We start from the raw sequence: 12,866 nt of genomic DNA, 5'->3' as shown, positions 1-12,866 counted from the left end.
TTACTCACAGGCAGATTTGTCATTATCTCCCAATAAAATAGAAGTTCCTTGAAGGCAGGGACTGCTCCTTTTTTTTTTCATCACATTTCTAGCACCTAACAGTTCATCCTTAGTAAATACTTATTTGTTGTGAAATCTCCAGCTTATTTTGTTTCTACCATGTCAGGGATTCTTGATGACACTGCAAGTGTATAATATACTGCAGATGTTGTATTTAATTAAAATTTTTGACTGCTCATTAGCTTCTCTGAACATCACTTGGACTAATGTTATTCCCTTTTTTCTATGGCCTCTTACTTTACAAATCAAGTTCAAGATTCTCATTCTCTGCTTCAAAGCCCTTTTCTAGTTTGCCAGTTTCTCAGCCTGGTCTTGTAGCGGGCTGAGAGGTTGAGAGGTTGTGACCCCTCAAAGACTGAAGTACATGGGTCATCTGGAATGAATTCACAGACTCAAGCATTCTTTAGGCCAAGGTGGCAAAGTTTGTTGTTACGCTTTTCAGCGGGCAAGGATTCTTAAAGGATCCTGCAACCTTAGAGAGGTACAGTTAAAGTTTATATAGGATAAAATACAATAAACATGTGCCAAATATGCTAAGTAGGGGATTCAGGGTGGGATTAGGGAATGGTGGTCAGTTCTTACAAGAACATGCACTTCTTGCACCTACTGCACAGGCGTTTTACCCAGAGTTCATTAGAAAAAGCCCACAAGGGGTACCACATGGAGGTGTGGTTTTAGGCCTGCTACATCATTAAGTCAACTAGAGTTCAGGGTAACTGAGAGTTGTCCAGTCTACCACCAGTCAATGTCTTGTTAGACAAGATAGATGTAAGGAGTATACATATGTCTTAAGTCTAGAATACAGTTAATGAGGAGCCCAGGATGTAGATAATAAAGTAGGGCGGTAGGATAGTACAGTAGTGGGTAAGAATGTATTTATGACCCAGTGCAAAGCCAGTTTAAACTAATAAATCCTTCAGGTGCTGTTTGGAACTGCACCAGGGAGAGAGATAAGGGTCTTGCTGGGGCCCACTCATGAGCAATTGCTAAGCACAGGGTCCTTGGGCTGGGGAGAAACTGTCAGGGACAGTGTTTCTGAGGCTAGGGAGAAATTGGGGTCCAAGTACAAGCACAAGCACCCAAACACAAGCACCAAAGCACCCCATCAGTCTTTCTTTACTTCAGATAAACTTCCTTAATACCCCATATTTGATCATTCTTATACCATTATCTAATTTGGGGTCATAAACCTTTTTTTTTTGTATCATGGACCCCTTCAGCAGTGTGGTTAGGTCTATGGATTCTTTCTTACAGCAATGTTTTTAAAGACATAAAATAAAATACATAAGATTATTCTGTGATCCAGTGACGCTGATCTCCTTGGCATTGCTAGTACAAGATGCTACATTTCTTCACTTTATCCGTCTTTCTTGGCTGCTCTTCCATGCCTGGAATTCTCTCCTTCATATCTATCTCCTAGTTTTCCTGACTTTTTTCAGGGCCCAGATAAAATTTCAGCTTTAAGGGAAGTCTTTCCCAATGATAGTGCCTGCCTTCTAAGATTATGTCAAATTTTTCCTGTCTAATTTACACACCACTTGATCATTACCTCTTTAAGAGAAGGGACTGTGTTTTGTTTTACCTTTTTTTTATATCACCAACACTTATTGAAGTGCCAGGCACAGAGTAGGTGCTTAATAAATGCATGTTAATTTGATTTGATAAAGGGAACCAATAATATTTAAATAATCGTGTATATAATATATGTGTGTGTCTATGTATAAATTTGTGAACTCCAGTAAAAAAGAACCCCTGAATTCTAAACACAACTTCAGCAGTCTTCTTCTTGATATCCTCCTATGTACCTAACACTGTGTCTTGATCATAAGAAATGTCTAATAAATACTTGTTAAATAAATGAAGGAATGCTTCCCATAACTATTTTCCACCGAGATCACAAAACACTTAAACTCTCTTCAAACAAGCCTCTTAAATCCTAGCAAACACTATGGGAGTATTCTCTAACCAGAAGGGGAATAGGCTTCATATACATTCTGCATAAATACACAGCCTTAGTGTTTCCCTCTTGCGTACATGTTGGACTAGATGGCTGCCAATTTGTCTTTGTCTCTCCTCCTCTCCCTCTCCTTTCCCATTCCCATCCCTCCCTCATATGCATTTGGCATTTTTTCCTTTAACAACTTAATATAACCATGTAGAGGCAGCATTGCACAGTGGACAGGGGCATAGAGTCAGAAGGCTTGGGTTCCGGTTGTCCCTGGCAAAACATTTAACCTGTCAGTGCCTGAGGCAAATCTCTAAGATCATAAACAGCAGAGCAGGTGCCAATCTATATTCAGAGGGAATTTTCTCACAGGATTTTTCCCAGAACGATGAAACAAGCATCTGAATTTTTAAAATTCTGTATGAATTGTGGTTTTCATCCTTAATTCCCAACCTGACTGAACCAATATGTAAAGATTTGAATTTTTAGAGTGCTGTGTAAGAGTTAGCTAGTATTAGTTTTGTGTTTGTTCCTAAAGCTGTAGTTCTCAGAGAGGTGAAATCACGTCAACCGGTATTTGCCAAAACCACATATAAAGAAGGGCATATTAGATGCCCTAGTTTAGACTTGGACTCTTTGGAGCTTAATTCAATTCAGTAAACACTTATTAAGCACTTCTACCAGCTATGTACTAAAGGAATACAACTAAGAGAAAACAAAGCCCCTGCCCTCAAGGAGCTTAAAATCTAGTGGGGGAAAACAACATACAAAAGGAAGCTGGGAAGGGGGTGAAGTAGAAACACCAGGGGGGACCTGGTGGGACATCTTGTTCCATGGAGTTGGAACCAAGGAGATCTATAGCTCTATAGAGGAGTAATCTGGAAGTCCAATAGCTGCCCTGTATAAAGGAAGGTTTGGGGATCAGTCTAGTACTCCACCCTCCAGGCCTCCAATCAGAGGGGAGAAGAGGCGGAGGAAGGTGAGAAGCTATCTGAGTATTCAAGGCTGAGTTAGCAACATGGTAATCAGATTAGAAGTGATCAGTTTATCTTGAGAGAGGCATTTTGTTCTCTGGAGTAGAAACCGAGCAGAGCTGCAGATAGAGGGGAGAGGTGGGGAACTGATGTTCTCTAAAATTGAATAATGTGAAGAAAATGGTCACATTCTCTTTTGAAAGTTTAATGAGAAAAGAAAGTTTAATGGAAAAGAGAAGGAAGAAAAGGTACCAAAAAAGTGAAAGGAAAGAAAAATTAAATCCAGAAAAAAGACCAAAAAATAAAAGACTAAGAAGACTAGAGAAAATATGTGTGTGTGTGTGTGTGTGTGTGTGTGTGTGTGTGTGTGTGTGTGTGTATCTTGGGTCTTTACAGTGTAGTTTTATTACTGTGCTTTAAGTGCTGTAAGTTCCCAGATAAAAAATTGTATTCATTTAAGTATCAGTACAAAAAATGCATCTTAAAGCCAAATGGGAATGATTGTGGATCAGCTACAATTTAGAATACATGCTATATTATAGTGATCCACTAATAATGTCAGTGCAGCAAGAGTTGACTGTCATCTAGTTTTTAACAGAAACATGTTACATATAGACAGAAAATATCATTTCATGTCCAAGTATGTAATCCAGTCTTCTAATGGCAAGGCAAAAGCATATTTCTTTGAGGACACTTAAACATTTTAATCAAAAGTTCAGTACACACAACCTGATGTAATAGGGGCTGAGGGACACAAATACCAGGAAAGTTTGTAAGGAGGCTTTCCTTAAAACTCACACTGGATAACAACAATTCAGACTCTATGGCACCTGTGAAGATGTGCAAAGCACTTTCCTCACAACAGTTGGGTGAGGTGGGTACTGAAGGTATTTTTCTCACTTTGTAGATGAAAAATAAAACAAAACAAAACTAAGGTACACACGGGTAAAGGATCTCATTCAGGGTCACACAGCTAGTAATTGGGATGGTAACTATGGTTCAGTGAAAAAAAAAATTGCTGCTTTTAGAGTAAGAGGACCTGGTTCTGATGGTACTTCTGGCATTGTCCACCTGTATGACCCTGGGCAAGTCAGACTCCCTGGACTTTAGTTTCTACATCTGTAAATTGCAGGGATTAAACTGAAATGATTTTGAAGGCCCTTCTAGCTCTAAATTAGTTCCAAGTAGCACCTACCTCACAGGCTTGTTGTGAGGCTCAAATGAGATAATATCTGGGAGGGACTTTGCAAACTTTAAGGTGCTCCATAAATATTAGAAATTGTTATAGTTATTTACAGTTATATTATCCTGTCTCCTTGATAAGGAAAGGTATATGTAAGGAAAGAAATAGCTTCCATATTTATTTTTTTCCTGTCTCCTTCAACACTGTAATAATGAGGATTACTTCAATATAGCAAGAGTCAACATTTTGTTGTTGCTCTTCATTTAGTCATGTCAAACTCTTCATGACTCCATGGAACATAGCATGCCAGGCCCTTCTACTATCTCTTCAAGTCTGTCCACGTTCACATTCATTGTTTCCATGATGCTATCTATCCATCTCATCCTCTGCTGTCCCCTTTTCATTTTGCCTTCAGTCTTTCCCAACATCAGGGTCTTTTTCCACTGAGTCCCATCTTCTCATTATGTAGCCAAAGTATCTAAGCTTCACTTTTATATTTGACCTTCCATTAAATAGTATGAATTAATTTCTTTAAGTATTGACTGATTTGATCTCCATGCTGTCCAAGAGACTCTCAAAAGTCTTCTCTAGCACTACAACTCAAAGAGGCAATATGGCATGATGGAAAAGGCATTGGATCTGGAATCAAGAAGTCCTGGGCTTGTGTCTTGGTCCTGATACTTATAAGCTATGTGACTGAGGAAAATTCTCCTTCTTTGAGCCTCATTCTTTTTTATCTGCAAAATGAGAATCAACATAGCAGAGGGAATAAAGAGTTACCCTTGGACTCAAGAGGATCTGGTTCAAATTTCATCTCTAACACTTATGGGTTATATGACACTCAAATGACTTAACCTCTCAGTGCCCCAATAAACTCTGTAAAATTCTTATGTTGCGTAATAGTTGCCTTCTGTATTTCTAGAAGAAGTTTCTTTACAAGGAGTTCCCTACATCATTGAAGTTATGGGCAAAGCTGGAGAAAGAGAAAGAGGGAGAGAGGAAGGGAAGGAGAGAGGAGGAAGAGAAAGAGAGAGGAAGACAGCAAGAAAAAGAAGGAGAGAGGGAGGGAGAGAAAGAGGTTGATTCTTCACCTTTTTTGAATTATGAATCCACTTGGTAATTTGGTGAAGCCTTCTCAGAATATTGCTTTTGAATGTATAAAATAAAATACATAAGATTACAAAGGAAATAAATTATACTATCAAAATATTTTTTAAAAAATAAGTTCATGGACCCTTGGTTAAGAACCTGTGATGCTAATGGGGTGCTGACTAGTTTAGAAACTTTTTTGGGAGACAGTGGTAATAGAGAGATTCTGAACAGGTATGATTTCAGATTTATCTAAGGAAACTCAAATCCTGGTGAGAATTTTTTTGATTTTTTTTTTCAAATGTGTAATGTCTTTGAAGACAAGGACTATTTTAGTTTTTTCTTTATGTCTCCAGTGCTTGTCATGGTTATTGATACATAATAGGCACTTAATGCACTTAATAAATACTCATTTGATTGATTGATTGATTGAAAATCACAAAGTTCAAGAACTTTGTTCAAATCCCATAATGTTTTGAATGTTTATATGTGTCTGTGTGTATATATATACACATACATGTAAATATGTATATATATATTATATAGTATGTATGTATACACACAAATTATATATATACATATATATACATATACATATATATATATATATATCAGTCTGCAGGTCATTAATTTTTTTAGACTTAAAAGAAAACTTTTGATTTTTTAAACCTAAAACCTTTATTTCTAAAACCCAAAAATAAATATTTGCATACAAAATTGATCTATAAGATATATTTTTATCTTATCCCATTCCTTTTTATGAAGTTTTCTCAAGATGTGGTCAAAGAAAACTACCCCTCCTCCCTTTTGACATCCTAGCCAGTTGTTTAAATACTCAATTGTTAGTAACTGGTAAAATAGCTTTGAATAGCTAGATAAACAGTCCATGCTCAGCTCAAAGTAATCTTACACTAAGGGGGTGAGGGGCATAGGAAATTTACTCTTTGTCATTTAGACTTGGGTTTGAAAATGAACCTGGGCTTCATTCCAGCTCAAAAAGCCGTTCACTTCAAAAGACTCCTAAATTGTCCCAAGGAACTCATTTTGGCAGTGGATTATTTGTGTTTGGCTGGGCATCCTAATAGTAAAAGCTGTCTGCTCTGGCAAATGAGGGCTTCAGCAGTATTTAGATTTACCATTTCCAGTTTTTTTTCCCTCTCTCCTGATGAAGTTATTTTTCAGAAAAGCTGGTTGTTTTTTTTCTGTTTGTTTTTTTGGCCGAGAGACAGAGAGAGAAAGAGAGAGAGAGAGAGAGAGAGAGAGAGAGAGAGAGAAGAGAGAGAAGAGAGAGAGAGAGAGAGAGAGAGAGAGAAGAGAGAGAGAGAGAGAGAGAGAGAGAGAGAGAGAGAGAGAGAGAGAGAGAGAGAGAGAGAGAGAGAGAGAGAGAGAGAGAGAGAATTCTATTTACAAGTAAGACAATGCAAACACAGGACAGATTGTTTCATTGCAATTAGTGAATGCACATCATCATGTCACAATGACGTGCATTTCTATGAGAATCAAATTTTAAGCACACGGTGATCAGTGCAAGCTTTCCTGAAGCCAGAGCAGCTCTTGTGGCATATCCCCCTCTTCTCACATCAAATACCAATTGGATTGATTCACTATGGGAGAGGGCTGTTTTCCCTGGGCAAGAAAATAGTAATTCAAACTGAAAAAAAAAACCAACAACCAAATACAGTATCAAGGACAGTAAGGGATTTCTGGACAGCTCACACCCAATTATCTGTAGACTATAGCATAAACATGAAACCAAACAATAGAGATAACATACCTATGGAAATAAGCGACACTACCACCCTTCTCCACCATCACATTTTTGGGACATTTTAACAGGAGAAAAGAGCATGCTGGCCTTCTTAACTTTAAGGACGAAAGGACTAAACATGAAAGTACCTTTTTATCCTTAGAAGGAAATAGCAGGTCCATAAAAATGGGTATTTTTAAATGAAGATTCATTTTAAAACTGATTAAGTTAAATATTGTTATTATTATGTGTATTAGAAGGTGAGAGGCAGCATCATTTAGTGGACAGGGAATTTGTATTAACCACAGGAGAGCCTGAGTAGGAGTCCCACTGACCCCTGATAAAACATGAGATTATAGGACTGAACCTCCTACTACTCCAAAGCAACAGTGTAAGTTAGATTAGAGTTGATGATCAGAATTAAGGGAGGGAATTTTCACACAGGGAGTTTCCTATATGGAACAAATCATAGATCTGGTTCCAAATATTAGAGAGTTCAGTGCTACAACATAGTAAAGTACTCTGAGGACCTTCGCGTTTTGTACCTTTTGGATTTCCATAGCTGATGCCGAAGTGATTTCCAAAGTATTTCGGCAGTAAAAAAAAATTCAGCCATATCTAAGGCCTGCTCATAACTAAGATTATATAACAGAGGTGTAGGGACTGGATCTGTAATTTCATTGTCATGTGTAAGTCCTGGGTGAGGAAACTCTACCAACACAAGTCAGCACCTTCTCTGCAATTTACAATCTTAGAGAGTTGCTTACGGCAGTCCCAGAGTCCAAGGCAGGACCTAAGCCCAGATTTCCTGGCTTCAGAGCTGACTTTCCACTCTGTCACACAATGTATCAGTGCAATAGTTGAGAAAATATTCAAAGAAAATATTCCCAAAGGAAAATGTTTATGATATATTCTTAATCATAATACCAGTTGGGTAAGAAAAAATAAACTACATAAATAAAATTGGGAAAGAATCGGAAATGCTCAAGGCTGGTCAGAAATGTACTACTGTAGTCTAGAAACATTGAATAACATTGAGGATATAGCACCTAGGAAGCTTGACATAGTCTTTGGAATGTACTCAGAACTACTTAGACCCAGAAAGGTATGCAGCCAATGAAGGAGGGTTAGAAGACAGCCACAAAGATCATTTAAAATGGCTGGAAAATAATATCCTTTGATAGATGGTACTTTGCGAGTTCCCCTCCCCTTCTTCTACCCCAAACCCACTCCCACTTCCATCATTCAACTCTTAGGGCTTTCTCCTATAAGGTTACCTTGTAACTACTTCACATAAATTTTATATAGACCTATATATGTTCATAGCAACTTCCCTATTAGAACATAAGCTCCTTGAAGGCAGGGTCTTGTTGTTAATTAGCTAATTGAAAAAGAAAAGTCACACACAAAACATTTATAGTGAAGTATAGAAACATTTCATCTTGAATGGAAATGTATCTCATCTTGAATCATCTTTCCTCCAAATATAGATATGATATTAATGGTTCTATTCTATATCCTAGTTCTTTGTCTTGCCTCCTCCAATAGATTGTAGGTCCCTTGAGGGGGGAAATACTGTTTAGTACATCTTTGTATCATCACAAAATTTAATACAGGGCTTTGCACACTGTAGATATTCTTAATTTTTTATTGAATTAATGAATGGATTATTTCCTTGCCTTCAGCCAATGACTTTCTGATCTTAAAATATCTAATTGCTATCCATTAGCAAGCAGGATTATAATTTTGAAATCAAAATTAATTTGGTACTCTTTATGCCTTTTCATTGTAATTTAAACAAATTTAGACAGCATAAATGTGTCTACCTACTTTAAACCTTTTTTTTTCTCTTTTTTTTCCTCCTAGAACTTCCAGACAGTGTTTCCACCATTTGTTCTCTTTGACAAGTACGGAAAAGCATATTCAAGAGCTGGAGAGATAGTGTAAGGGTGTGTATTTCTACATAAAGACCTTTCCAAAATGTAATAAATTCACAAAGTCACAAATAAAGTTGATTGATCTACCATGCATTTTAAAAGCCATGTCATCATCACATTCTTATGTTAAAAAAAAAAAAAGAAAGAAAACAACAAAACTTCCTAGACTTCTTAGAATCTAACCTAGTGGAGGCATGCTTTTTTTTTTTTGCAGATTATCTACTGACAGAGATATACTCACCTATAATTATATGGACCTCACAATAATTTAAAGTAGGTGTAGAACTAGAACAAAGTTGAAGGCACTAATCTATCCTTCATCCTAAGACAGGGAAGATATTAGGTAATATAGTTTATAAAATATAATGGAAAATAATGATGTAGCTCAAACAGTAAAATCAGTCAAATTAATTTTTTGAGTGTTGAACACTGCACTGAGGACTTAGGAAGAATTCCAAAGAAATTATGTTTCCTGACTTCAGTGACTATACAGTCTGGGTACAGACACCAAAGATACCCACATGCAACTACTTTTAAAATACTTGTGATACAAAATATTAGTAGGTAGAAAATTACATAGTTAAGAAGAGCTACAGGATAGACAAATGATCATAGAATGAAATTGGCTTAATTAGAGAAAGTTTCCTAACATGGTTTTGTTCTGGGTTTTAGAGACAATAAAGAGTGTAGGGAACATTATGTGTGGAGAGAATGGCACCTGAGGATGTGGAGGTGGGTAGAAAAAAATAATTTGACTTGGGAGTCTTGTGTTGAATCCTTCAGAAGCCCTGGATGTGTTGGCCTCTTGAAGGACCAAACCTCCACTATGCTGAGGGAAGTTAGTTATTACCATTTCTTCTGGATACACAGAAGGTTGGTAGCACAACGACTCATAAATGTTGTATTCATGGAAAAATTCATCAGCATTTAGTCTTTTTAACAAACAACATCTGAGAGACCCAACAAATATTTCCTTTATTCATGTAATGTTGGATTTTAACCGAAATTCTTTGAGATTTGTAGCAGAGGAAAGCTGATGTTGAAAACATTGAGGAGAGCTGTTTCTTTGTGTTGATGGAGTGTGGTTATGTTTAAGAAAAAGAAACAAACTTGTAATAATTCTTTCTTACCTGCATATAAACATGTTCACTTTTAAGTTGCCTATATGGACATATTTTGCTGTCGGTCTAGAAAGGAAATCATTAATTAGCAAGTAGTCATTGCTGTATTATATTAATATAAAGACCAAATGCTAAATGTCTTTAGTGTGGAATAGATGACTTCATCTTTTTGGTTATTTAATGCCTTTTTTGAGGTACTCTCTTACATGGGTATATCCAGGAGTTTATGGCAATAATTAAGTTATCCTGATGATAATGGCTAATATTTTTACAGTGGATTCCATCTGTCTTGATCTGGCATAATCTAAAAAGTAATAGGTGTATAAGGTATGACTATAAAGTAAGGCAAGCAATTTTTTTGACAAATGTACCAGAACTTATACCTCCAAATGAATACAATCCCTATTCAAATTAACAAATGTTACCTTGGCAGGCTAAACACTTATTCCAACAATGTTGCCATTGCTCAAAGCATTTTTGGAATGCCTTTTTGGGGATTGGCTCCAGAGTATGTGGCACGTGCTTTTGAATACCCTAATTGGTGACAAATCATCACTATCTCAGAGTCAATTTGATTTGGGGAAACAGCCAATAGTAATTCAGAGCCAATTGTCATGAATAACATGGATGGCCAAGGTGGGTTATACCAATTTAAAAGGTTCAACAAGTAACAAGAGTGGATTGCTTATACAACTCTGAAGGCAGTTCCAAAATGAGGGAATTCACAAAGGGCTTTGAGAAATGGCAGCCTCATTGAGATAAATTCACAGTTCTCCAGAGTGACTGCTTTCACGAACAACATGAATGGACATTTAAATTCATCAATTTTCACAGTGATGGTTAAAAATTCACTTTCATAATTTATAGCCACACATATATGTGTATATGAACACACACACACACACACACACACACACACACATATATATATAAAATATATACATATTCATATATATCACATATGCATGCACACACTCTAATTTTTAAATAGCATAACTATGTGCCAGGTACTGCACTAAATGCTTCATGATTATTATCTCATTTGATCCTCCCAACAACCCTACAAGGTAAGTGCTATTATTATCCCCATTTTACAGATGAGGAAACTGAGGCAGACTGCAGTTAAGTAACTTGCCCAGGATCACACAGCTAGTAAGTGTCTGAGGTCACATTTGAACTCAGATCTTCCTGACTCAGGCCCAGCACTCTATCTACTTTATCATTTAGCTATATACATACATACATATAAACGTACCTACAAACATATATATATATATATACCTATGGTGTTTAGAATTGCTGGTTTATGTCAGATTATTTTGACACAATTGACAAAGAATATAAAGTTTTGGGGACAGAATTAAAGTGGTATCTGCAAAAGAAGTGTTTTTTTTTCTAATGCAATTGACCTCTAACTCCAACTTTAAAAGAGTCTTCTTCTTAAAAAGAAGTTGTTTTTCAAAATTTGTAGTACGGTTGTTTGGAACTTGGAATTTCTTCTGGAATTTATTTAGTATAAGTTTTTTTTTTAAATGCTTAACATACATTTTTCCCTTTTATTTTCACAATAGCTCCCTCCGGTATATGCTGCAAATATGACTAACATCCATTTTATAGATGAAGAAACCAATTACATGATTGACTTGCCCATAAGGCAGTGTGTTGTTGTGGAAAGATTACCAGATTTAGACCTGAATTCAAATACTGCCTCCGACATTTACTTGAAGTGTGAACAAGGATAAATCACAATTTCTCTTAGTTTCACTTTCCTCATCTGTGGTGGATTGCTGTAAGGATCAAATGAGATTTTATACACACACATAGACAGAAAGATAATATTCAAAATAACTACAAAATCCATAAAATATCTGAGAATTAATCTACCAATACACATTCACAATTTGTAGAAATACAATTACAAAATGATCTTTTTAGAAACAAAAGAAGACAAATAGGAGAGAGCTACATTGTTTATAGTTGCTAGGATTAATATGATAAAAAATATTATATTACTAAATTTGTCATCATATTTAGTTCTATGCCAATCAAACTGACCAGGCCTACTTTGTAGAATTAGACAAAATAATAACAAAATTCTTCCGGAGGAGCAGAAGTTCAAAAATCTCAAGGAATGAAGGGAAGATCTAGCATCACCAGATTTCAAAGTACATTACAAAACAATGATCATCAAAACTATTAGTGGAAGAGACTTAAATCAAACCTAGAAACAACTGAATATAGCAAGTAAATTTTCTGTAAATCCAAGAAAATAACTCATTAGGGGAAGAACGTTCTATTCACCCAGAGCTGTTGAGAAAACTGTGAAGCAATTTGGCAAAAATTAGTCTTAGACCAGCATTTTAAACCATATACTCAAATAAGCTCTAAATGGATGGGACTTTACTTTAAAAGGAAGCAGGTGGGCAACAAGACATATGTTCTAACAGAAATGGTCAATGTATCACTTGATTTTGCTTAACTGTAATTCATTGTTACAAAAGAGGTTTCTGCTGTGGAAAGGGTATTGAAAAATGATAACAATGGAAAATCAATTAAAACATTAATAAATAAAATTATCATGGAGATTGATTGCATTCATTCTCTAGTTTTTGTTTTTTCCAGGTCTACCTCACACTTACGACCTTTATTTTCCTTGATGTGGATATGATGGGTACCTAGCAGCACTCTTAATAATAATATTTTATGTTGAAATAGTGCTTCTTAGTTCTCAAAGAGCTTTTATAAATATCAATATAACAGGTAATAGGAATTCTGTGAGGCAGGAAGTAAAGACATCATAATCCCCACTT

The 12,866-nt window shown here is 36.1% G+C and overlaps 1 protein-coding gene across 1 annotated transcript in view; it reads left to right on the top strand.

Moving 5' to 3' along the window:
- SPATA17 (spermatogenesis associated 17) overlaps positions 1-12,639 on the top strand; it is a 272,232-nt gene extending 259,593 nt beyond the window's left edge. The window contains 1 exon segment of the mRNA XM_020982260.2: positions 8,865-12,639. Coding sequence (XP_020837919.1) covers positions 8,865-8,945 — 81 coding nt within the window. The 3' untranslated portion in view covers positions 8,946-12,639.
- The last annotated feature ends 227 nt before the right edge of the window (positions 12,640-12,866 follow it).

Source organism: Phascolarctos cinereus, unplaced genomic scaffold (genome assembly GCF_003287225.1).
Source record: "Phascolarctos cinereus isolate Bilbo 61053 unplaced genomic scaffold, phaCin_HiC Scaffold_5;HRSCAF=322, whole genome shotgun sequence".
NCBI lineage: Eukaryota > Metazoa > Chordata > Mammalia > Diprotodontia > Phascolarctidae > Phascolarctos > Phascolarctos cinereus.
The sequence above is the reverse complement of the archived record's forward strand: the minus strand, read 5'-3'. Positions and strand labels throughout refer to the sequence as shown.